Genomic DNA, 27,790 nt, shown 5'->3' on the forward strand with positions numbered 1-27,790 from the left:
TTATAAAAATATGCATGCACAATGTGTGACGTTAATTTTTGGCCAGAGTTGATTTTCAGATTTCATCGTTACCGTCTATCGGTGTGAACAAGTGCAAATAATTTGGGCCATGGAAACTGACTAGCTAATAAAAATGAAAATTAAAACTAGTGAATGACACAATTTTTCCCTTAAAAAAAAAAAATCAAATTATGATATTTGTAATTTGTGTGTGCTCTTTCTCAAGGTCTCATATTCGATTTTCTCTTGGTGCCAATTTGGGTTGACTAATTTAGCTTCTTAAAAACGTAAAGAGTGAATCTACGAACAAACTCATATCACCCAAGTTAATAACATACAACAACAAAACTCCTACAAATCTTATTTACTAAAGCTTAACCCGTAAAGTTAACCCTAAACCTAATTTTTCCCCCCATTTTTTCATCCACTTTTCTAAACTATTGGATCTTGCGCATTTAGGCGTCATTCAATTTTAGCCATTGATCATATTATATTTATCTCTTCTATTTTCCGAAACAACTATTTCGTATTTATCTCTTCTATTTTCCAAAACAACTATTTCATATTTATCTCTAATTATAATTTTGGTCATATCCGAAATTTGTTATCAATTCACTTAAATCCGAAATTTGTTTTCCTATAGTTTTGGCCATCCGAATCCTTATTTATTAATTAACCTAACAAATTTCCCTTTCAAAAAAAAAAATTTAACCTAACAAATTTCATTCGTATCCTCCTTTTTTTTTTTTTTGAAACAAATATTTTCTACACTTTTACGATTGCAATTTAACATAACAAATTCCATCTAAAAAAATGCATCGCACAAATTTTATTCTTATCCTCGCCTTTTTTTTATGAAGCAAATATTTTGGTTATATATACAAAGCCCTAAACCTGTTTCTCTCGATAAAAATAAACCCTAAACCGTGGTAAATGCTTAATCCGTAAAGCTAACCCTAAACCTAATTTTTCCCCCCATTTTTTCATCCACTTTTCTAAGCCATTGGATCTTGCGCATTTAGGCGTCATTCAATTTTAGCCATTGATCATATTATATTTATCTCTTCTATTTTCCAAAACAACTATTTCGTATTTATCTCTTCCATTTTCCGAAACAACTATTTCATATTTATCTCTAATTATAATTTTGGTCATATCCGAAATTTGTTATCAATTCACTTAAATCCGAAATTTGTTTTCCTATAGTTTTGGCCATCCGAATCCTTATTTATTAATTAACCTAACAAATTTCCCTTTCAAAAAAAAAAATTAACCTAACAAATTTCATTCGTATCCTCCTTTTTTTTTTTGAAACAAATATTTTCTACACTTTTACGATTGCAATTTAACATAACAAATTCCATCTAAAAAAATGCATCGCACAAATTTTATTCTTATCCTCGCCTTTTTTTTATGAAGCAAATATTTTGGTTATATATACGAAGCCCTAAACCTGTTTCTCTTGATAAAAATAAACCCTAAACCGTGGTAAATGCTTAATCCGTAAAGCTAACCCTAAACCTAATTTTTCCCCCCATTTTTTCATCCACTTTACTAAGAACACAAAGGTGTTGTTCGTTACTTCTTTCTTTCATACGGTATAACTATAAATACACATGACCATGGCTGTGAATGTCACCTTCATCCTTGAATTTTCTTATCCATGAAAAAGAAGAAGAAATGGTAGGTGAGAAAGCATGGGTGTGGCCTGATAAATTCTTTCTAAAGAGGACCATAGTTTTTTTTTCTTTTGATAATAAGTGGTTTGTTGTTGTTCATGTTGTAAGATGTTGAACTGCTCACATCGTTGTTTGTGTTTTAGATGAAGATTGTCACGTGCGCCCCTTCCCATTACCTTTTTCTTTTTTGTTTCTTTAATTATAATATACACATGTGTGATAAAGAATTATGGAGAATGATAAAGAATGATGAAGAATAATATGAAAGTCTCTAGAATGGTGAAGAATAATATGGAGGACTCTAGAATACCAGGGAATAATGTGGAAGTCTCTAGAAGACTAAAGAATAATATAGAAGTCTCTAGAATACTAGGGAATAATAAGGAAGCTACTAGACACTACTAAATAAGCACTAGGGAAGTCTTAACTTTTCTAGACCCTTCTAGGCTTATGTACTAGAGTATCCATATCTCTAGACTTTTCTTTATTTCTAGATATTTCTAGTTTGTTATGGAGAGCCTTCCTAGAGTAGTATAAATAAGGCTCACCACCTAGTGTTTTGGGATCATCAAGCCTAGAAACATTCAAATAATATAATCTTTTCTTTGAGAATATTAGAGAGTTACTCTATTTTCTCTACCTTTCCTTTTGTCCCTGAGCCAATGTGGCCTTTTCTTTTAAATTTAATTGAAAAATAATGCATGTGGCGTCCAACTCACTTAAGTGATGAGCCACGTGGGCGTTGATAGAGTCAAGATTAAGGGGACCTTAAAGTTGAAAAAAAAGGGTAAACTTAGGGGGTTAAAAAGTGGTTTTTTTAATAGGGGACCAAAATTGCAACTATGATAAAGTTAGGGGCCAAAAGTGCGTTTAAGTCTTTTAAATAAGATTTGGGTAGAAGAAAATCCAAAAGAAATTTGGGATCCATTTCCAATTAATATAATCCTTCTTTTATTTTTCAAAAAAAATATATAAAATCAATTCAATCAAACTCAATTTTGGTCACCGCATAATCAAACACATGCATAGTAGCTTCTAAAATTGTTTAGTTTAAGTCGATTCTCCAACATGGGTATAATCCGTTGTCGCCCTTTATCATATTTATATTCATGATTTCATATTACTATGATATTTAACTATTGTTATTGTCACACTAAATATCGTATAAGAAATTTTCCCTTTTCTTAACCATTAATTAAAATAATATTTAAACGAATTTAAAAAACATGGTAATAAAATATAGTATATATAGACATAATTATATTTTTAATTTATTTACATACTTTATATTTAACTTATTACAATTTATAGTTTCTTTATCTATATCTAATGAAATTTTATGTTTATAAATAAATATGTTTAGTTCCTATAAAATCACGACATTTTTAAGTTTACTCTGGAATTTTAAACGGTTACGTGACTATTCATTTGTTTGCTAACAAATCTGTGTGCTGGTATTCTCCTAATATAATTTTTGGTATACTTTTTTAATTTTATAATTGAAACTATGGTTCCCTTACTAAATTAGTTACTAATCAATCAATGTATGGTAACTGATCTGTTCGGTGAGGAATCGATGGAGGCAACAGTGGTGAAAAGTGTTCTGATACAGTGGCGATGAGTCTTTACGGTGGAATGGAAGGTGCGTGCAGGCACGTTAGCTCTACGAGACTAAAGTCAGTAGAGAAACAAATACAATTAATAACTCCGACGATGGATCTGTTGTTGAGCTTAGTGTGGATTGTGCTGCGCCAAACAATTCAAATGTTCAGATGGTAATTATTACATTAATCTTTCATGAGTCCGTAAAGGTTTAATCCGTAACACAATTGATCAAATTGTTTGCCGCCAATGTCTGCAGGATGTACCAGAGGCTGAGGACTCATGCAGCAATACACGTGTGATTGACACACCAACCACCAAAACAGGTGCTAAGAGGTCCTCTAAAAGCATTGACTATGTGGCTGTTGATGATGAAGTTGGCCAGACGTCGGCCACAAAACCTACCAGAGTTGTTCGTGTCAAAATTGAGCACAAGGACGACAAAGATGTTTAGCTTGCTCGAATGCTAGAGCCGTTTGCTTTGTTATCGAATTCCTTCAATCTGCATAAATCAGACATTAAATAATCTGTGTTTTTTCCTTTTGTTTTTTACAGTTTGGTTTTTAATTTTCTTCAAGTTGCTATGTCGGCTATATTTACTTAGCTAAGGAAACTTTTTCCAGTCCACCTAAATAAATTTATTCATTGCCATAAGTATTAATTCAACAATTTATTATCATTGTCTTTTATTAGCGCTTCGACCTCTAAATGTACGAAATTTATTTTTAGATTTACCTCCGGAAGGTGTTAATATTTTTCTGAATGTTAGATAGTCATTCACCAAGTTGGTATGCTTGATGAAGAAAACCCAATACTGATTTGGCTTGAGTAACTAGATCCCACGCATTCACATGTTAAATTAAAAGTACAGATTGATAAAACCAAGTTAGTATGCTTGCCTTTGCTTAGTATGTGTTTAATCGAAGGAACATTTTATAATGTTTTAAACAAGTATGTAGCAGATCATTAAAAAATTTAAAATTTTAAGCATAATTAAATAAATTTTAATTTAATAGGGACTAAACTACGTGCTGAAATTTTTTATAGAAACCAAAATCTATCAAAAAAATTTACGAGGACTAAAAACTAAATTTGATATATTTATAGGGACTAAAAACTTTATTAATTATTCGTTTTATTATGTATCAAATTATTCCTGCCCGTGAGACCCGTGCGTTGCACGGGTCGACGTTCTAGTAATATGATAAAATCTAAATCATCAAAATACTCATGCTTACGGATCTGCAACGTGGACACACAAATCATTGATTGAATCTATGATTGACTGAAGTTAATCTTTCAATAGGAACCAAATGAACACCGTAACAAGACGCGAAATCAAACAACATCGCACAAGACGACTAACAACACAACACCGCACTCAGACAATAAAATCATCAAAAAACACAAGAAAAAACTTGATACATGAAGAAATCACCGATTCATATGAAAGAAAGGGAAAAAGATGCAGATGATATGATGACCTAAAATCATCCATCTTAAATGAGTGAAAGAGAAAAAAAAACTTGGAGAGAATGTGAAGTTTCTCTCACTAAACAAACTAGAGTCAGCTTTTTGGTTTGCTATCTGTATTTGTAATTTGTACATATAAAGACAATCATTATTTGTACTGAAAAAATGAAATATAGTAAAAAAAAAAAAAAATACAGGCATTGTTTGTTCATAAAAAGTCAATCATTGTTTTATATATCGGAAATGTTAACCAATGCCCCCGGGGCACTAGTTAAGGAATTATAAAAGGAAATGTTTTTTTGGAAATCGTGTATTTTACTTTTCAAAACTTAAAAAAGTGTTGCTTTTAATGTTGATTTTGTTTTTTCTTTCAAATTTTAGCTGCTTAACTAGTGCCCCGGGGGCACCGGTTAACACAACCCTATATTTATTAATAGTTGATATTATTCATTGGATACTCTAACATCAGTGTTCACTTTAGAGAATTGTGATCTAAATGCAATACGTACTTTGGTATTACAGATCACATGGGAGTTAATTAAACGAGATTAATAGTTGTAATTAAAAAAAAAAAAGGAATTGGAATGCACTCATGACTAAATTTTTAGACAAAAATTGTTTAGTACATGTAATGCCAATTTGACAAAAAATACGAATTGCAATGCATTAAACTTATAATTACTATTTTATCCTTCATTTATTGTCATGCTACCACATTACCCTTGTACTAGACCTTGCACCCGTGCTGCCGCACGGGTCATATTGATGACAAACAAAATATTCAATTATACTGTTAATTCAAAATCTATTTATGCAAATACAATGTTAAAAATAATAATACAACTTAAAAAAAGGGAACAAATCATGCTGGTACGTTACGAAAAATTTCCTTGTAAACAACATTGTATTTAGGATGATTTGAATGATTCAAAAATTCGCCGCAATCTAAAATAAGAGAACCATCTCCACCATATACTAACAAATACAGGTGTTTCATTTGTTGAAAATGACATTAAATATATGGTAGTTTGTCCACAAAGATTAGTTTTCGGATAGTTGTTCGAAACGAATATCTTAATCATTTTGGATACTCGCCGCTACATAGGGAAACATAGAATTATGATTTGAATAATAACTAACTTGAGATCAGTTATGAATTGACTATGGGTAGATGTCAAAAAATTTCCTTTCCAGGAGAAAAAAGGCAAAGTTTATTTGAATGCATTTTGTGCCTTGTAACTGCAATCTTCGTTTAACAGTCATCGCAATTTAAGATATTAGATGCACTGATGGATAAGATAACATGGTTTCTTAGATTATCTTGGAGTGAATAATTGCATCAGTTCTTGCTTCTTGAAAAATTAGAATATTAGCTATACGTAACAGATATGAAGTTATGATTGATGGTAATAATGTCATAAGCAATGAGATTATAATAAGGTACGTTGTTCATAGAAGGTTGCTCGGAATGATAACATAATAGAGATCAGTCAGCAATTTACCATACTAAGATGTCAAATAGCGTCCTGTTCAGCATTAAGTAACAAAGTCTAGCAGAAAATATTATGTGTACTGTAACTACTATGGTTTAACAGTCACCAAACTTTAAAACATAAGCTGAACTGATCACATGCATTTTGTAGATACAATGAGTTGCAGTGTAAAGTTTTAATCTGATGCTTTTTTCCAATCTTATAATAGAGTATGTTGCAGAGAAAATATATTGTCAGTTATCGCTTCACAGAGATTTAGGAAATTAGTTATACTTAACGGATACGAAGTGGTGATACCAGTGTAACTAAATGTGGACCTTTCAATACTCGTGCTCTTTTTCTCTTCAGATTCAAGTAACTATAACTATGTGCACCTTCATTAGAACCTACAAATTAAAAACAAAAGTTTAGAACATCAAAAGGTAAGAATTAAACAAAAAAGTTCAGAACAATCAAATGGAATATATGAATTAAGTAATAGTAGTTTTAGCACGTTCTACTATAATCACAATGAAACAACTTTTTTATAAGCACAATGAAACAATTGTTCCCCATCTGCAAAATGTGTAGACAAAATTTTATCAAATAAACAATAAAAGATTAACAATCACAACATTCTCATGTCTAGTCCATCTCAAGGAAGTTTGAAAATTGAAAAAACCAAAGAAGACACAATCAAAATAGATAGTTAACTGAATCAGATGCTACATGAAATTTATTTGCAAAAGAAAGAACACCGGATATCACACAACCATGATTAGAGAAACAGATTAGAGAGAACATGCATACCTTCTAATAGTTTCTTTCCTACGGACAACATAATTGGAAGTTATTTAATTCCTCAATGATTCAGTTACTCTCAATTTCACAGCAAATCATCTAATACCATAAAAGATAAAGAATCACAGACAAAACAATAGTTGTAATAAATAAAAGCTAAAAAAAAAAACTTAAATATAGATGATAGCAGCAGAAGAGACATTGGTCTGTTTTCATAACCGCAACCACCACCTGAATTCTTCAACCTGCAGTGGGAAGGGTGAATTTCGTGTTTGTGATTGTGATTTCTGGTGATGCAATTTCACAAAGGTGAGGTCGGAAATTAGGGTTTTCCAACACTTACTTACATACCTGAATCGAAGAAAAGATCTTATAGGAAGAAACGAAAGTACATCAAGGATGAGATCGCTAGAGAGGATCGAGGGGACTTCCGGCGACGGAGTCATTGTCATGGCGGTGATGGTAATGACGTGATGAAAGTTGACCGCGACGATGGTTTGTTAACGGTGACGACGGTGACGATTGGTTAGTGATGATTGTTTGGTTAATGCACTGATGGTGTGGATAATGAATGGTGATAGTGAACAGAGAAGTGGGAGAGAGGGAGATGGAACAATGAAAAAGGAATGGTGTATTGAAGTTGAAAAAAAAGAAATGACACAGATAAAGTAAAAAAGATGGTTTATTTCGATTTTCATATATAAGCATCAGATTGACTATATCATTAGTTGTCGACATGTTTAAACAATGAACAAATTTTTGGAAAAAAGTTACTGTATGAAGGGAAAAAATGGTTGAAAATCACAAACTTTTGGGTTTAGATTGCGAAGGAGAAAAAAGGGTTCAAAACCGTTTGGAAAGAAAGGAAAAAGAATTAATTGGTTTTTAGAGAAGGGAGTTTAATGTTGGATATCATGTAGTGGAAGCCAAATGATATCACAAAAACAGAAAGTGGTTTGTTGGTCTAAATGCTTTGAAGTAACTAATATGTCATAGGTTTAAGGTTTTCAGGTTTAGGCATGCATTGTGAACCTTCGTATTATATATTAAGATGGTAGTGGTTTTCAACCGTTGTCAAAATTTGTCTAATGTCTCCCCTACTATTTAGGGATCCTTGCATTTTTAATCACATATATTAACCTTTCACATCTTATTTGCTCATTTCGAATGGAGTATATTGAATACATTCTTCATATTTTGAGAACAATTTATGCAGTCTAATATGGAAGAGACCAGCTAGTGTATTAAAAGCTAAATTGAATATATGGTCCCTTAATTAATTTATGTGTTTTATTTGATGCCTTTTGTTTATTTTCGTTAACTATAGTTTTTGTAAAAGGGTTTGAATTTGAGAAGCACATAAGAGTTTATGTTGCACTTACAACATCTAATAATTTCTATTTTATTCCTCTCTTTCTTTTAAATTTGCTAAAAATAATTAAAAATTTAATTATTCCATCTTCATCTCCCAACTTCATACCGAGGAAAAAACAAATTCAACAATAGAAAAGCCATTATTGTTGAGATCTTTGAATTTATTTTCTACATCCAACAAGTTGGAGACAAAGCAAAATGATAAAGAAACAAACTATTTGATTACAGTTATGAAGAGAGTTGATTTTCTTGATCTTCATCAACTATTTGATTACACAATAATGAAACAGTTATGAAGAGAGTTGATAAATAAACAGTAGTTCTCGGGTCAAAATGAAACACAAAAATTAGTTATAAGATCTAATGTTTAGCCAATAATGGAGTATTACATGCCAATAATGGTTATGGTATAGAGATGGAGTATTACATGCCAATAATGGTTATGCCAATAATGGAGTATTACTTTCCACAACGTGTTTTGGAAAGCAAAGATGGGAAGTATAGAGATGGAGTATTACATGCCAATAATGGTTATGGTATTGATACAGTTTATATATGCAGGTATGAATCTTGGCATAAGAGTCACTCTTTTGGACGGTATGAGTCCTAACGTATTTGTAGGATACCGTAGTGCTTTTGCAACCATTTTTCTTGCTCCCATATTGCTTATTTCTCTGGGTACGTACTTATGCTTTCCTTTCATTCTTTGTTATTATTCCTAATTAACTACTCTAATATCCATTCCTCTTATCTCAACTGTATTAATTAATTGTTTCTTTCTTTCTTTTTTGGTAGGAGAAACTCTGCCTCTTAATTATTCCTTAAATTTAAGGAGTTTTTGCTTGATTTTCATGACCTCACTAATTGGGTATGTTTCCATCTTCTAAGTAATATAGATCACAAATTTCATTCCTAATAAACTTGCATCTTTTCTTCTACAACAAACTTGATAAAAAAATGTCTATCAACAAACAATAAAGTAGTTAATCATTTCAAAGTTTGCAAAAGTAGTCTCGGATGAGATTTAACTCGACCCCTTGAGATTACAAAGTTAAACTATTACCGAATTCAACTAAGTATATTGTTAATCACATGCAAAATATATAGAGATAATTTGTTCTTGTTGGAATATGATGCAGCGTTACGTTGATAGGCGCAATTGGAGTGATTATTGGCTTGTATGTCTTACTTTGGGGTAAAGCTGAAGATGTAGTTCATGTCAAAGAGAAGATAGATCCAAAATCTATGGTTAACGAGACAGAGGAAGTGAAAATTTTGATAATCGATTTGAAAGAAACTCTTTTAGCGGATGAATCTACATTACAACGTTGATTGAAAAAGGACTTTGTGTGTTAGAATCAATGAATGTCATTCCATTAATTTTTAGCTTAATTAAAATGAATGTCGTCACAATATCTTTTTTATTTTTGCTTTCCATGATATAGCTGAAGAGAATAACAGTTGAAGTTACTTTTTTACTCTTTGTTATGTGTACGTGTATTCATTTATTGTCAGAGAAATACAAAATTAAGTTGTATACAACTTTAAAGCATAATCAATGGTTAATTATGAGACACAGGGAATTTTAAAAAATGAATGTTCAGGAAAAGTAAATTATAAAATTGATTAAGAAGAAACTCTTAGCTGATTAATATATATTACACTATCAAAGTCAGTATTTTGTATACCTATTAACTAAGACAAATAACTTGGCGTTCATGCCATCAAGTTTTCCAATAGATCCTATTCAATGGTTACACAATGATGATACTGAAGAATATTGAGGCTTTGTTGGCAAGTTATTTGACATCCTTAAGGCCAGATATAACATTCCTTGTGCAACAAGTCAGTTAATTTCTAGATTCACCAAACCTCAGCACACTTCAAGGCAGCACACAACGTTTTGAGGTATTTAAAAGGGAATCTTGGCACTAGTTTGTTCTTTTCTCGTAGCTCTTCACTCGATATACTTGGATTTAGTGATGTAGATAGGGGTGGTTTCTCATATACTAGGAGGTTCATCACAGGATATTGTTGGGTCACGAGGGGAGCCAGGGGGACCGCTCACATCCAGGCAGAACAACCGTACAAGTGAGAGAGACACCACACTCTTACCCAAAACCTTAAGGCAATGAGTTTATGGGTCCTCTCACTTACAAAGTGTTCAACCTCCACTTTTTTATCCAATGTGGGACATATAACTCACACTTGCACAGAACAATCTCCCCCTCAAGTGTGAGTATTGCATAGTGAAGAGATTAGTGATGATACACCTTAGTTATAGAGATAACTTGCTCTCCAAGTTATCTAGTTATTGCTTTGTATTAGAATGCATGTTAGAATACAGCTAGTATATGACAGTTATAGTAGTCTTTCAGTTCCCTATATAAGTTGTAATCATGCTTCATTTACAAGTAATGAGAATTATTCATTCATTTGGTTCATTCTGGTTTCACTCATAATATGGTATCAGTGACTTTCTCTCTCCTTGTGGAGTTAGTTACGATCCGGTGTAACCGTTTTCCGCCATTGTTGTTTCTTCTTCAAGCTTCGTTTTGAAGCTTTCTTCTCCCTTTTTCTTGTTGAAGATTCATTATCTTCACCTTCTTTCTTGTTTCTGCTTCGAATTGTGTCTTCTTTCGCTCAATTCGTTCGCATTTTCCTTCTCTATTCTTTCCTTTTTCATACTCTGTTTTCATGGCTCGTGGAAATTCTGCACCTTCTAACTCTGATTTTGATTCTCCATACTATATTCATCCTAGTGATGGACCTAGTTCTTTGGCTATCACTCCCAAACTCAATGGTTCCAATTATCTTGCATGGCACCGTTCCATGCAACGAGCTTTGGGCGCGAAGAACAAACTTGTCTTCATTGATGGTTCCATTTCAGTTCCTGACATTGATGATCTTAATTGTCAAGCTTGGGAACGTTGTAACCACCTAATTCACTTTTGGATTGTGAATTCTGTTACTGAATCCATTGCTCAAACCATTGTCTACACTGCTTTATCTGCTTGGGATGATTTGAAGGAACAATTCTCCAAGGTTGATCGTGTTCGTATTCTCTCTTTGAAATCCACCATCAACAATCTCAAGCAAGGTATCTGTTCTAGATTACTTCATTGAACTTCGTACTCTATGGGATGAATTGAATTCACATAGACCAATTCCAAATTGCACTTGCGTTCATCCCTGTAGATGTGATTCTATACGCCTTGCTAAGTACTATAGAACTGAAGATCAAATTTCTCAGTTTCTTACTGGTTTGAATGATACATTTTCTGTTGTGAAGACTCAAATTCTCCTTAAGGATCCTTTACCCCCTATCAATAAGGTTTACTCATTGGTAGTTCAGGAGGAAAGTCAAAATGTTGTGTTTTCCACACCTCCTGTTATTGATGAATCAAGCATTACTGTCAATGCTTCTGATGCAAGAAAATTTAATCCTCGAGGTAAAGGTGCCCCTGGTACTTCAGCTGGCAAGGGTAAAGATAGGTTTTGCACCTTTTGCAACAGATATAATCACACTATAGAATTTTGTTATCAGAAACATGGTCACTCTAATTTCAACAAGGGTAATTCATCTGCCAATAATGCTAGTTCTGAGATTTCTGATACAAACAACTCTATTGGTCCCAATGATGTGGTAGCACCAGATTCCAAGTTCAGTTTGACTCAGGAGAAGTATGATCATCTTGTGGCTTTGCTTCAACAGGCTAATTTGATTTCCTCAGTTTCTCCTCCTACTGGTCCTGTTTCCAATCATGTTCATACCACTCTTAGTCTATGTTGATGATTCTCTATTCCTCCTGCTTCTGATTTCCTCAGTTTCTCTATTCCTCCTGCTTCTGATTCCCATCAATCAGGTATATTTAGTGCTGTCTCTTGTGCTATTGAATCTGCTCCTCATCATTGGATTTTAGATTCAGGTGCCAATAAAGTAGCTTCATCTTTCACACCACTCTTAGTCTATGTTGATGATTCTCACAGGAGACAATTTAGAGGGGAATTTGAAGCAGCCAAAGGAAAATTTCAAGATGATTTTGAGGTCAAGGACTTTGCAATTTTAAAATTCTTCATAGGAACAGAAATTTTACATTCAGAACAAAATATCACTTTGTGTTAAAGACAGTATTTTCTATACCTATTAACTAGGACAAATAACTTGGTCTTCAAGCCATTCAGTTTTCCAATAGATCCTATTCAATGATTACACAATGATGATACTGAAGAATATTGAGCCTTTGTTGGCAAGTTATTTGACATCCATAAGGCCAGATATAATAACATTCCTTGTGCAACAAGTCAGTAAATTTCTAAATTCACCAACCTCAGCACACTTCAAGGCAGCACACAACGTTCTGAGGTATTTAAAAGGGAATCTTGGCACTAGTTTGTTCTTTTCTCATAGCTCTTCACTCGATATACTTGGATTTAGTGATGTAGATAGGGGTGGTTTCTCAGATTCTATAGGAGGTTCATCACATGATATTGCTTCTTCATTGGCCAAGCTTTGATTTGTTGGAAATCCAAGAAGCAACAAACAGTTTCAAAATCCTCCTATAGGGCATTAGCTTCAGCCACATCTGAACTTTAATGGCTTAGTTATCTACTCACAGATTTTCAATTGAAATGCACTAAAATCCAACACTATATTCTGATAGTCAAAATTCTTTGCATATTGCCTCCAACCATGCATGTGTTAGAGATAAGTTGCTAGGAGGACTGATAAAGTTGCCTCAAATCTTCAGCTATTATCAAACAACAGATATTCTAACTAAGGCTTTACATCCAACTTTTCATAGGTGCATTGCCAAGTTAGGCCTCTTGGAGATTTTTAGGGCTTAGATTGAGGAGTATGTTGCGATATAGGAGTAATTACAATGTATATATAGCTTAATTCTACTTAGTTACCTAGTAGCTAGATTAATCCTAGTTATTTAGTTGGCTTTACTACTAACTGTTTTCTGCTTTTAGTTTGTTAGTAGAGTTAACAAACACACTTTATAAAATACTTATTACTACTTTCTCAATCAATAATGTATCAATTCATTCTCTTCTCATTTTGTGATTTGTCTACTTTATGGAAATTCATTCTTTTGTTAATATGGCAAATGAAGCGAATTTGACAAAGGAATTGTATGGTTTGGTTTCGGATATGGGGGAGTGGGTGGATGGCCGGTGGTGTTGGAAAATGGAACAGACCTTCAACTAGAGAAGTAAAATAAGTTTCATAACCAAAGTACAATTTTGAATGAGTACAATAAAGAAGCAAGAATCAGATAGAATCCAGAAGGAGAATGCAGATAGAAAAGAAGATGATATATCACAATTTTCATGCCTTTTTCCCTTGACTTTCTCTTATTTATAAGAGTCCACATTCACATTTCCTATAATACCCCTTTCAACTCTTTGACTCATTACAGAAAATTAAATTGAGGAGACCATTATTTGTGCGGGAAGCCAACTGCTATGACAAGCTAATGAATTATTTGATCCTCTCAGTTCAACTGTCGACCGACGAGTGATGATGGTTGGAGTAGTTTTGTGAATTCGCATGTTATCTATTGGGATAGTGTTATATACATCTTTCTTAGTAATTGCATATATTTCCTTGTTCTAAACTTGATGCGAGAAAGAGAGAGTTATTAGCATTGGTGTGGGGAAGTTATACACCATCAAAAGTGATAGTTTTCTCTTGCCAAATGCTCTTAAAACGCCTCCCAACTAGACATAAACTCTTCAAAAGGTGATAGTTCTATTGATCTTATAACAATATATCAGATTAACAAAAGACTTGAATTACTGAAGTAAAGTAATTAAATTAAAACAAGTAAATAAAACTAAATTTTTATTTAATTTAATTAGATGTAAATTGATTTTTAAGATTTAGTTTCTAATAATATTATGCAATTAATATGTGACATTAATTTTAATTTGGTCGTCATTATATTGACTTGAAGCTTTCATCACTATGATCTCGATCGCAGGTGTGAACAAGTGCAATGTGCATTGATCCCTAATCATGTGGGAGATAAACAAAAACAAATAATATTCTAGTGATATAATAAAAAACATGCACGATGGAAATCATCGTGACATTCCCTAATTTAGTTATTGCAACAAAAATTTTGACTTAATAAAAGAATATATTCTCATCTCAAACGTGTTATTTATAAATAGGAAACCATCCTTCAAAAAATTTATAAACAGGAACCTGATCCACGAAAATAATAAAATTAATTTAATTTTTTTTTTTTGAGTATATTTGGTTAGTCAACAAAAAAAAAAAGAATGATATAATTGAGACTACTTAATAAGTTAGTTTTTTAGTTATATTAAAATTGAACAAAGAATATATATATATATATATATATATATATATATATATATATATATATATATATATATGAGGTTTGCTAGAACACACCCACTAGTTTTTATGTGGGAGTGTTTTAGCAAGTAAATGACTAAAAAGTGGTTAAATACACCCTAAGGTGTATGTTGCTATAACACACCTTCTAACAAAAACAAGTGGGTGTGTTCTAGCAAATCCTATAGGCATTTGCTAGAACACACCCACTAGTTTTTATGTGGGAGTGTTTTAGCAAGTAAATAACTAAAAAGTGGTTAATTACACCCTAAGGTGTAGCTTTGCTAAAACACTCCCACATAAAAAATAGTGGGTGTGTTCTAGCAAACCCCTATATATATATATATATATATATATATATATATATATATATATATATATATATATATATATATATATATAAAATAAATTTGTCCTTCTCTTCACACAACATAAGCATCGTGTCTGTAATGGGATGTTTAGACATGGAATACTACCTTCCAATAATGGCTATGGTGTTGATAGAGTTTATATATGCAGGTTTGGGTATTGGCACAAGAATTGTATTTTTGCAGGGTTTGAGCCCTAGGGTATTTGTTGTGTACCGTCATGCTATTGCAACCATTCTTCTTGCTCCTGTTGCTTATTTTTCAGGGTACGTATTTTATTATCTCCACTTCTCTTTCATTGCTTTATATTATTTTCTTCATTAATATTATTTCTTTTGTTTCTTGACAGGAGAAACTCTGGCTCTTATTCCTTAAATTTAAAGAGTTTTTCTTTGTTATTCTTGACCTCACTAATTGGGTTAGTTTCCATTCTCTAGTAATAATAATATAAACGCATATTTACACTACTCATTACGGAAATGTATGTGAGATTGATTTGTGTTATCATGTCATGGCTCTATATATGTTGCAGCATTACATTGAATCAAAATTTATTTTTTGAGGGTATATTTCTAGCTTCTGCTTCAGTTGCAAGTGCCATGTCCAACCTTGTTCCAGCAGTTACATTTGTAATAGCAGCCTTTGTAGGGTACGTAATTACTAATTAAAGTCAACATATTTTGTTATTCAATTAAAATTCAAACGAATGTGTTTTTTAATTATTGGAAATTAAATTGAATACTATTATACTACAGAATGGAGAAAGTGAATATTCGAAGTATAAGAACTATAGCCAAAATAGTGGGGACAATGATATGTATAAGTGGAGCAGTATCTATTGCATTGTTGAATTGAAGGGTCCAAAGCTACTAAATAATGTAGAGAACATTATACCTTCAAAGTCAATCATGGCAAGAATCTCTAGTAGTGATAATGAGAATTGGTTGCTTGGATGTCTTTGTCTTTTAGGAAACTGTGTTGCCTGGTCAATTTGGCTCATTTTGCAGGTATATAGTATGTTTTTTGAATATCAAAACACATATCGTATATGTGTCATAATGTACTAGGTTTTGGATCAACATGTGTGATTGCATTAAGCTCAATGTAATGATCTATGTCGCATATGCACGAGACATAATAAATAATAAGTACTGTTGTAAGATAAATGTGATGATCAAAACTAGTTATTCTATATTAATTACTTATGTATCATATTATACTTTCCTCAGGTTCCAGCTTATGCAAGCCATCCTAATTACTTGTCATTTACAGCATGGATGTGTTTAATGTCAACATTTCAATCAACAGTAGTCACATTATTCGTTGAATCAGACCTGAATGTGTGGAAGATCAATTCTTTGCTTCAATTTGGTTGCATTTTATATGCAGTATGTGGATGATTTTTCATTATCATACAAACATTAATACTTGTATATATATAATAAATTAATACATCATCAGTGGCCTAATTAGTAGTAGTAATTACATTTTATAGGGAATCATGGGATCTGCAATAACATTCTATCTCCAAGCTTGGTGCATTTCAAAGAGAGGACCTCTCTTCTCTGCTATGTTTAACCCTCTTTTCACATTAATTGTGACTGTATTTGCTATCTTGTTGCTTCATGAGGAAATATACATTGGAAGGTACGTAGTAATAATATTCAAGTTTTGATTATTAATGAAGATTCTTATCCCAAATTGAATTATAGGTGATTTCAACCAACTAAATGATTGTTTTGTTTCATGTTTGTTAGCTTGATTGGTGCAATTGGAGTGATCATAGGCTTGTATACTGTACTTTGGGGTAAAGCTGAAGATGTAGTAGTTGAAGTCAAAGAGAAGACAAATCCAAAGTTGATGATTATTAATGAGACAGAGGAAGGGAATCTTTTTATAAATGAATCTTGTGAAAAAACTTATTGCCAAACTCATCATTTGGAAGAACCTCTATTACATGCTTAGTCCACATTACTCAAATTTGTTACAATAAATGAATGTCACCATAGCTTTTCTATTTTTCATTTCCTTGATATAGTTTCTGAGCAATATTATATATGTACATGATTGAAGTTACTGTACTATTTTTGTACTCCCTCCGTTTCAAAATGAGTGTCGCTTTAGCCAAAAAAAATTGTTTCAAAATGAGTGTCGCTTTCAGTTTCCAATGCAATAATAACTTTTTCTTTTCAATTGTACCCTCCAATTAATACTCTGCACACTACTTCCAAAGTATTACTTTTAAAACTAACCAATAGTTAATAAGGATAATTTGGTAAAATACCCATTCTCTTTCTTTTAATCATTGCATTTCTTAATATGTGTGTAAACACCTAAAACGACACTCATTTTGAAACGGAGGGAGTATATGTATAATAAGTTCTTAATTATTACTTAGAGAAATTTGTGGGACACTATGCAAGATTTTGGCTATATGGTGGTGAACTTTGGTGGGTGCAGGTGTTTATATGCTATAGATGATCCATCATATCTATAATGAGATTAACATAGAGCCTGATTTGTTACGACTATTTTTGGAAAGAAAAAAAAAATCATTCTTTTGGACAAAATAATCACCTTTAAAAAATTTCACCCATTTGGGGTCTTCGTTCTTTCGTTGAACACAAGTGTCCATTGTTTAGTTAAATGTAATAGTTTTAATTTGTGTTTGATACCCGAAATTAAGTGATTTGGTGGTTTGATGGTGAAGGGAACTAGAAGTGATGAGGAGTCATGAATTCAATACTTCATTTTTTATGGAGGTTTGGTCTGGTGGAAGGTTAGACTCTCCAAAACGACGAACTAAAATCTGAATTTGTTAAAGAGAGATGCTCATATTTAATATCCGACACACTTTAAATATGATTATATCTAAAAGAATGAATGTATTTTTAATTGTCGTTTTTCGATTTTTCACTCGTAACAAGAAAAATACTATTTTTTGTTAGTTTATTTGTCTTTTTTCTCGAATACCCCAAACATTTATCATTTGGAGGAAAAAAATTTAATACGATTTACACGTCATGCTGAATATGTTAATAGCTATATTTGTTATATGCTGAATGGGCAATGGTTTACCAGTAAAAAAAAACTATAAATCAAATAAATAAATAAATACAAAAAATATTCTATAAAGTATATACTATTTGTCAATTTGGTCTATATTATTTAGATGTTAGAGACTAAATATTGACATATTTAAAGGTTAATTTATGTTTTCATTTTCTTTATATTCATTTTTATATTTTTGTAATTTTTATTTGTTTTTTGGAGTGAACTGAGTATCTCTATGTGTAATTGCAGTGAGTAATCTCTCGTGTTGGATATGAACATAATACCACATTTATATGATTGGATTCGAAGATATGACTTCGGGTTAAACTTAAAAAGATCCCTTACCATATCAATCTTTTTTAGGGGATTGCATCAAATTTTTGTTTAATGATATTTATGTAGTTTTATTAATACACATATTTATTTTTAATGATAGTTTTATTTGATTTTCTTTGATATTAAACTAATAAATAATCGCTTCTTTCCTTTATCAATCAATCAAACATTTATAGGAGCGACCAGCTTGTTTAAATTGATTTTTGTTAATTAATTAATTAATTAAAGTTGTTTATATGTTTGTAGAAAACAAAATTGAATTTCGCAAATTTTGTCAGAAAGTAAAACTCGTTTTTATTTTTAAGAAAAAGGGTGTTACGGTAAAATGTGAGACGGATCAATAATAATTTCATTTCTTCTTACCGCTCCGTTAAGAAACGAAAAACGAAGAACTAATTCAATTAAATTCAAATCAAATCCATTGTTCTTAATAATCAAAATCCGTTTCTTCAAATCTCAGCCACTTTCATTCTCCTCTCCTCAGAATCTATCTGTAAGGTATATACCATATTTTCACTTTTTTTTTTATTTATTAAAATTAATCGCAGTTTTGATTTAATAATAATAATCAATCATGAACAACTTAATTTCTCGCGTTTTGCAGAAAATAGTTTCGATGGTGCAAACACCCAATTCACAGCCTTCTGAATTAACCACTCCCTTAATTGTGAGTTTATTTTTTAAATTCATTTCAATGTGCATAAACTATAGGATTCATTGTTTGCTTGTCTTTATTGTTTCATAAAGTTTCATTACAGCTAAATTAATTGGTTAGTTATGAGTTTGTTTGATTTCATAAGCATGTGTACCTGTAACCTGGAAGTAACATGAGTTCATCTTACTTCATTTTTCCTCACTCTTTCGTTCGTTACAAGTCAACTTTTTGGTTTTCTCATATCATAATGTAATATTATTATTATTATTTGTGTATGTATTTCAGTTTCATTCTTGTTGTAACCAAACTCCTGTTAGATGCATTTCATTCCCCGGGATAAAAAAAAAAGTTGTCACATGGTGTAGCAAGCAAGGGACAAAAATGTCTGTTTTTTATGTTAAGTAACCACAAATTTGTCTTTTTACTGGAATGACATTTATAAAGGGAATGAATATTCCTTTTCTTATTTCTCAAGTAAACTGACAAGACCTGTAGAGAGAAGACCTAGAAAAACTATAAGGAAAGATTTTGAGATTAATGAGTTGGGTCCAAATATGGTTTATGATTGAACATTATGGCGTAATTTGATCCATGTAGCCGACCCCACTTAGTCGGATAAGGCTTGTTTTTTTTGTTGTTGTTGTATTTATCAAGTAAACTGAGAGATGGGAATATCTCATTCCCATTTCTTATTTGTTATATTTTAAACGCTTATGTTGTTTTGGGAGCTTGTATGCGTAAACAAAAGTTGGAAAGTTAGCAAATTATTTACAGTCAAAACTTTTGTTGACTTGGATTTCTTGTTAATAGAAGATAGAGTTTAATTTGGATACATTGTCAGTGTAAAAAATTTTACACTCAGCAAATCACAACAAATCATATTTATGAAATAAGAGTTTAAAGTGCTATATATGGTTCCTAATAGGCGTAAAGAACTTGAAATTGGAGTTGAAATAATGTAAGACTAAACTACCTACGATCAGTGATAGCTTCTGTTGAGAATGAAATGACGAAAGAAATAAAGCAAAGAAGGTAAACTTTACCGACATTTCTAATTCAAAATGTCTCTACCATACTCATCTCTGACCAACCTCTCCCCCCCTTTTATCTTAATCCTATATAGTCTTTCCTTTTTGCACACTCCCCTCCTTTTCCAACACTTCTTCCCGTCTATGCAAGGTTGTTATATCCCTTTACACTTTGCAGTTCAAATTTCGCTTCTGCCCTATTTTGTATTATCAGAAAAGGGATTCTGCTGAATAATAGGAAAGAAATGTTTTACGATGATAACTAAGGTTGTGAATGCACACTGGGTAATTCTTCATTACCAAAAGTTGCCTATTGCGACAGCAGATCCCTCCTTCCTGCCAAAAATCGCAGGTAAAAGATAGTTATTTTGGTGCGCTTAAGCATTTTTAGCTTGAGATCGGTTTCTTTCTACTTACATGCATGGCTTCTTGAGGTCTGCACCTTATGATTCGTGCAGAGGAGGATTTGCTCTTGTTCATTGTAGATCTTGATGTTAATGGCAGTTTGGTTTCAAATGCTTTTTTGCTAATTTCCTTACGGCATTGTAGTTTTACATAGTTTTAGTTTTTCCACCTTTTTTATGATTGTGCTGATTGAAACCAATTTTATTAGTTTTTTTTCATAAAAATTTATAAAGTTCATCTTTTGCAGCCACAGGCACAACCCCAGGAAGATGGTTTGACAAATGATGGGCTGATTCCTCAAATATTTTCATCTGTGCCAGCTCTCAGTGATGCTGCTTCTTATCTTTCACAAACAACATCATACTTAGCCGGTTGTTTCTCCGACTATTCAGGCAAGCTTTGTGATTTTTCTAGTTATTTTTCTAGGGTTTATTTTGAGTAATCTCCTTTTAGAAGTTTAAACAATTGTGCTGCCAGTTCCTATAATTTTCATAAACATATCTAATGAAGCTGTTTTATTATGTGGCCTGTAAAATTAAAAATTTGGTTGATCTGCAAGAGAAATTGTACGGAGGTCTTTGCTCATCTACCTTTAGTAAAAATAGAAACTATGAATTTAAGTTGTTGTTTCAACTGTTACATTTTACACGGGAATTGAAGATTGTGGAACATAATCAGATTTCTTTTGTATTATGGTCATTCGTAACTTAAAAATAAATTTCCATTATAAAATTTCTTGTAAGGGACAAGCAAAGGCTGCAAAATGCAAAGCCACGAAGAATGGATTTATTGTTTTAGAACTTTGATGTCCTCTTGTTATTAAACCTTATAGAAACCCAGCTCTAACAAAATCCATGTAAAGTTTATGAGTGTGGTTTTCACTGCGGATTTTATTGTAGTTCTACTTGAGTTCTGAAAATCTGCTATTCCTTGTGTTTTCATGTATTCAAAACAGCTTTAGTCTGGGTGAATAACTTCATGACTTAAGGATGCATTTAAATATGCCCCTGTTCCATTCAAGAAATTTCACCTATACATCATTTAAAATTTGTTGGAGCAATTGGCTTTCAAGTACTGACTTCATTCTAATATTCTTATACAGTTCTCTGATGCATCAGGTCGACACGTTTTTTTATTGGATTTTATTAAAATTATGCAATTGAGTTATGAGTAGTTCCTTTCAAGTCTTTATTAAACGTAACAACTACAAGATATAAGCAATTTTAGACCTTACATTTTTGCTTTGTTATTTTTTCAGTAGACCGGTCCCCAAGAGAGTCTGGTGCTTCTGACATTCGTGCACAAGAGCGTGTTACTTTTTCATCCACAGAAACTGAAGCATCTTCATCTACTGATACTAATCATATTTGTTCAAACATAAATAATTTAACATGTGTTGAATCCTCTAGCACTTCAACTTCTGCAGCTCTATGTATGTATGATGAAAACACAAGGATTTCTACCAGAGATCCATTACTGAATTCCAGTACACTTGTTGCAACAAATAATACTGGACAAGGTGGAATTTCCATTTTCCGAAGGTATTATTTATCATCCCAATCTGAATGCAATTTTTTCTGATATTTCCTTTCTCCAAATTTTGAAACTAAACTGGTATACTGCTGGATTTGGATGGTAAGATACAGTATCTTTGAGTTTTTTAATGAAAGCAGGATTTAATTGGCAAACACAGTTGTGTAAATCAGTTTTACCCTGTCATCCAATGGATACCCCATCTTTCCATTTTGTGTCCTTATACTTTCTTCCATTGCTTTTCCACATTTTTCTTTCCTTCCTGGAGTGTTTGTGTCCTTGAATTTCTGAGAAAGTAGAGGAAATTGAGAAAAAGTTAGGAAAATTGGGAAGGGAGAAGGCTCACGGAAATTTCTGAGAATGGGTGAGAATATTACTCATTCTTTGATCTGAGTTAACCTCTATTTATGAAAAAGTTAAGCTTGCAATGCAAGCCACCTAAATATAATAGAAATCATAATAGAGATCATATTGAGTAGCCATTAACAGATATGTTGGAAATTCCGCCTTATTTGCGGTCCGCCCCTAGTCTCCTAAATTGCGACCTTTGGTTAGCCTTCATTGCAGCCTCCAACACCTTCATTGTGTTGGCTTTGAGGGGTGGATTTAGTCCCACATCGGTTAGATAGCACTCTTGAGAAGAGTTTATAAAGAGGAGGCACTCCTCACCTTACAAGCCGGTTTTGTAAGGATGAGTTAGGCCCCAAATTTCAACAAGATACATTAGAAATGATAGAGATAACTAAGAATACAATGCAGCATGGCTGCGACCTTTCTGTTCTATTCTCTATCAAGGAGTCATGGATAAACCAATATATCAATGTAAGTAAACCAATATATCAATGTAAGATTTCCAATGAGTAAAATATTACAGTCTATAGGCTCAGCAAGTTGGCTTTCGTTTCTTATGTAATTGAACATTTCTATACTTACCCCATTATCTTAGTAGTCCCACTTCAGGAGTTTTTCAATTTACCTTCTACATTAAGAACTGGGGCATTTTTTCAGGATGATAAACATAGCAAATCTTCACTGTGTTAGGACTACCTTCCTTGATCTTTGATTTAGATTTATTTTATATGCAATCTTTCCCAATTTATATGGTGTTGATACATCATTTTTCCCTTTCTAAATATTATGAAATGCATCCTAGCTAAAATACTGTACCCAGATGATTGAAAGACATGTAATTTAAGCTCTGCCACATGATCCTCTTATTTCGTAGGCCCCCATGAGATTAAACTCTGCTATTTCCTTGTTCTACTTATCATATAGAATTATGATATGTTGGTTTCTCCATGTATGTTCCCATTCTGTTTTTTTAGGACAGAAAATCTAAACTCCAGTTTATTAAAGCTCTTTTGACTTCTGACGTGGGGATGATAAATTTCCTTTTATAACTTCAGCCTGATTGACCGCGCTCGAAGAACTGTTCGTGGATCTGCAGATGACATAGGGTGGCTTCAACATGCTCAAGGAATGCCTCCAGTTGAAGATGGAACAGAGAGGTTCCAGGAAATTCTTGACAACATCAAGTAAGTATCATATTGTTTTTGTTTTTCTCATATATTCTAGTTTTTTTTTTTTTTTAACTCAGTTTTTCTTTGCCAGGCACGGTGTTCACAAGTTACCAAATTCAGTGGTTTATTTATTAATTCCAGGTAATGTGACTGATTGTGCACATGGTATAATTATAACCATGCCTCTCATTCACACAGCATAACCCTGAAGTCCAGTGACAAACCCGTAATGAGATATTCTGAGATCGCATGGTTTACAGACTGTAAATAGTAGTATTGTAAGTTCAATATTATTTATATGCTATTAATTGTTGTGCCTCTTAAATTGGCAGGTCTTTTCAGCAACCATGGTCCACTTTACTTTGTGAGTACGAAAGTCTGTTTTTCAAAATTAGGTTTGGCGTGTCATATTGCGAAGATTCATAGTGAGGTATATTATAATACTAGTTCTTACGGAAAAGGCTAACTCTAATTTTTGTAGATTGTATTGGTGTTCTTTTTCTTACATTCTATTACTGAATTTGGAGTAATAATTAATTAGGCTTCAGTTGAGAAAAATGCCAGAGAGATAAAAGAGTATATTGAGGAAATTTATTGGGGTTCAAAGAAACGTGTTTTGCTTCTTGGACATAGCAAGGGAGGAGTAGATGCAGCAGCTGCTTTATCATTGTACTGGCCTGATTTGAAAGATAAAGTTGCTGGGTTGGTATTAGCACAAAGTCCCTATGGTGGTACTCCTATAGCTTCAGATCTTCTGCGAGAAGGACAGCTTGGTGATTATGTGAATATACGGAAACTCACTGAGATTCTTATCTGTAAAATTATTAAGGTATGTTGAATTCGAGTATAATCACCTATTCACTCCTTCTGGTTTACACTTGAAATGTGTGTTTCCTTTCCCATCTTTTTCTTATCTAGAACTTCCTTCTTGCTTGTGAATACAAAAGCATAAGGATTTGTACACGTCTGTATTTTTTTCCTGAAACTCTGTCATCTCTTTGTTTGATTGTCATCTGCATTTGCTAGACTGAATACGTTACACGATTTGATCCTACTTGAATATCAATTGTTTTCATTAACTACAATGCTATGAAGCACGGACACCTCTAGGACTAGGCGTGTCGCGGTGTCCGACACTCCTATGACACCCGTACGACACGTGTCGAACAGGTGTACTAAATAATTGTTTTTTTCTTTACTTCGACACTCCTATGATCGGTGTCCGACACCTATATAACACTTATACGAGCCGTGTCGGACAACTCAGACAAATATCTAAAACAATTTTCTTTTCTCTCTTACTTCCGCGCACCATAGATACAAGAGTTACATGTGTTTTGAGAAATGTTGATCAATTAGGGGTTATAGACATTATAGTTTATTATATCATTTTTAGCTTTTTTAGTAGATGAAGAAATAAAGGTCAAATACTATGACATCTTGTTGTAGAACTTTTTCTAATGACATAAATTGCTCAAGTTAGATGTTTATATATGTATTTTAATTTTCATTTTAGACCGTCTTTAAAAAAATTAACATATATGTAACGGTGTTGGTGTCCTATACTTTTTACATCAGCGGTGTCGACGTGTCAGTGTCGTGTCAGGTGTCAGTGTCGGGGTCCATGCTTCATAGCTACAATGTTATTTAGAAGAATAATTTTGCCCTATTTGGATGTTTCCATATCGGTATGCTACAAACTGTCTTATGATATACGGCTTGAAACAAATTTGGGTTTCAGTAAATTAATGTTATGAAGGATAATGGTTACTGCTGCAATAAAAAAAAAAAAAGATGACGGTTATTCTTACACAAAAACAGTAAGGGTATATTAGGAAAACAATTCAATCTCATTCCATGGCGCATGGAATCATGTCTACCTCTTTACAAGGTTACGATGTTTATTTCATGGTTCTATCATTTTATGCAATTAGTCATGAAATGGGATCAAATTGTTTTTGCTTTTATTTCTTCTATTAAACATAGGAAGCCTCATTCTACACAATCGGCCATTCCATGTACCAAATATATTGGTAATTTGGCGTCGATTAACATTTATTTCACTCTTAGCTAGGAAGTGAAAGCAACAAGTTAGTATTTTCTCACTAGGTCGGTTCAGCCATATGTAACCATCAATTAATGCAATAAGGTCCTATGATATATTTGGTGCAAAGATAGACGATTTGCTCTAAATCTTTCTCAGGGGTTTTGATCTATAGTTTTTGTTGGTCTTCGTCCACCTTTACCTATTATTCTATATCTGGTAAACTCTTCTATAGATCTCTCTTCACATGCCTAAATCATCTATGAAGAGACTCTACCATCTTTTATACTGGGGAGCTACACTCTCTTTCTATCTAATGATTGTATTTTAAATCCTATTCTGTCTTGTGTGAACTCATGCAGTGTAACATTATCATTTCTTTGACATTAAGCCTGCTCTCTTCTATAGGTTTTCTATTGTTTTCATATAAGCTACTTAATTATGTGACTTTTTTTAGTCACGGTCAGTATCTTTTAGTTATGCAAATGTCTTGCATTATATAACTTACCATCTACAATTTACCATTGATTTATTACAAGGGAGACATGAGAGCCTTGGAAGACTTGACATATGAAAGGCGGAGGGAATTTTTACAGAAGCATCATTTGCCAGATGAAGTCCCTGTTGTTTCCTTTCGCACTGAAGCTGGCATTTCGCCTGCTGTGTTAGCCACATTATCTCATGTTGCTCATGCTGAACTACCCATGGTTGCTTCAGCTGGTGAAAGTACAAAACTCCCTGTTGTGATGCCACTAGGTGCTGCTATGGCTGCTTGTGCACAGTTACTGCAGGTGAGGTATGGTGAGAAGAGTGATGGACTTGTGGCTTGCCGAGATGCGGAAGTTCCTGGATCTGTTGTGGTGCGACCTAAACGAAAATTAGACCATGCCTGGATGGTTTATTCATCGCTAAATGATGATCTTACCGAAGGAGATGCATCACAGGTATGTGAGGCTCTCTTAACTCTACTTGTGGAGATTGGGCAGAAAAAGAGGCATGAACTTGCAATGAAAGATGAATGAAAAGCATACAACTTTTTTCTTCTACGTGTTCATATTAATTTCTCCTAATCTCTATATTCAATTTATTTTTTATAGTGTAGCCAATACAAAATGTTGAATTAGGATAAAGCTAAGAGTGTACGTTCTCATAGATATAGCAGATGTTGTATAATGTATAAGGACTGTTTTCAATTTGATGATATGATTTTAGTTGCAAAAGTCTCGGGGAAAACGATATAAAGGTAACAACACATGCTCCTATTTTGCATTTTTCTTTCTTTCTTAATTGCTATCAAAATTTATAGAAATTGAATCAGGTCATTCAATGGGAAATGTCATCATAGTATGAGATCTCACCCAAACTAGAATTGAGCTTATTGATTTGAAAGGAAATGTTTCACCTTCTGTATATGAAACTAAGCAAATAACTGATTAATAAACCGAGACTAACAAACTAATTTTTACACAGTTTCAATAGGTGTCTCCCCGTGCTACAATTCTTCTAAATGAAAGAAAAAGAAAAGTTAGCTCTAAATCATAGTGAAGACTCTACTTATTTCCAGTACTTGGGGGAAAAAAATACTTTAATTTTGATTCCTCATGTGTATTCGTGATAAGTTCAAAGAATATGCCTTAGTTCTTTTTCACAATAAAAAAAGAATAAGCTTTAGTTTTAAGTTATTATATATAAGCTTTGTATTCAAAACAAGAGCTTGTAGAATGTGGTAATTGCCATTATTGTAATGAATTTGAAAGGAAACTTGCATCAAAAGCATACAAATAATTCATCATTTTACAGACAAGCATCAAATGCATTTCTTTACAACGTGAAAGGTAAAAATGAAACTGAATCTTGTCCTCCTTTTTCAATCCAATGTCCCTGATTTAAGTGAACTCTTTATCCTTTAGATTTATAAAGACCTTGTAAATTCATTAAAAATCATATTAATTATACTATAAAGCACCAATATTTCCATTATTTGATTTTTAAAGTGGAATCTTAAATATTTTAGGATTTTGTAATTATTGCAATCTTTCATTAGCAGGTGCTACTGCTCGTGTTAATTACTGG

At 32.6% G+C, this 27,790-nt stretch overlaps 2 protein-coding genes, 1 long non-coding RNA gene and 1 pseudogene across 4 annotated transcripts; all 4 read left to right on the top strand.

Moving 5' to 3' along the window:
- The first annotated feature begins 1,592 nt into the window (after positions 1 to 1,592).
- On the top strand, positions 1,593 to 3,909 carry LOC146896265 (uncharacterized). Its single transcript, XR_015024220.1, has 2 exons — positions 1,593 to 3,454; positions 3,541 to 3,909. It is a non-coding gene; the product is annotated as an uncharacterized LOC146896265 (long non-coding RNA).
- Positions 3,910 to 8,876: 4,967 nt separating this feature from the next.
- On the top strand, positions 8,877 to 9,910 carry LOC146896266 (WAT1-related protein At4g30420-like). Its single transcript, XM_085739368.1, has 3 exons — positions 8,877 to 9,079; positions 9,197 to 9,269; positions 9,541 to 9,910. Exons 1-3 carry the CDS (start codon positions 8,893 to 8,895, stop codon positions 9,731 to 9,733), a joined length of 453 nt encoding a protein of 150 aa, XP_085595494.1. The 5' UTR covers positions 8,877 to 8,892; the 3' UTR covers positions 9,734 to 9,910.
- Positions 9,911 to 15,223: 5,313 nt separating this feature from the next.
- Positions 15,224 to 17,556, top strand: LOC146896267 (WAT1-related protein At4g30420-like; annotated as a pseudogene). The gene is made up of 7 exons (XR_015024219.1): positions 15,224 to 15,408; positions 15,492 to 15,560; positions 15,675 to 15,791; positions 15,898 to 16,149; positions 16,372 to 16,530; positions 16,638 to 16,789; positions 16,900 to 17,556. The product of XR_015024219.1 is annotated as a WAT1-related protein At4g30420-like (transcript).
- Positions 17,557 to 18,861: 1,305 nt separating this feature from the next.
- On the top strand, positions 18,862 to 26,937 carry LOC146896268 (alpha/beta-Hydrolases superfamily protein). The gene is made up of 9 exons (XM_085739366.1): positions 18,862 to 19,030; positions 19,137 to 19,199; positions 20,868 to 21,012; positions 21,879 to 22,161; positions 23,560 to 23,688; positions 23,765 to 23,814; positions 24,006 to 24,103; positions 24,215 to 24,502; positions 26,257 to 26,937. The coding sequence occupies exons 2-9, from the start codon at positions 19,149 to 19,151 to the stop codon at positions 26,737 to 26,739; spliced, it is 1,527 nt and encodes a 508-aa protein (XP_085595492.1). The 5' UTR covers positions 18,862 to 19,030; positions 19,137 to 19,148; the 3' UTR covers positions 26,740 to 26,937.
- The last annotated feature ends 853 nt before the right edge of the window (positions 26,938 to 27,790 follow it).

Source organism: Medicago sativa, chromosome 8 (genome assembly GCF_051527215.1).
Source record: "Medicago sativa cultivar Bolivia chromosome 8, Bolivia_mono, whole genome shotgun sequence".
NCBI lineage: Eukaryota > Viridiplantae > Streptophyta > Magnoliopsida > Fabales > Fabaceae > Medicago > Medicago sativa.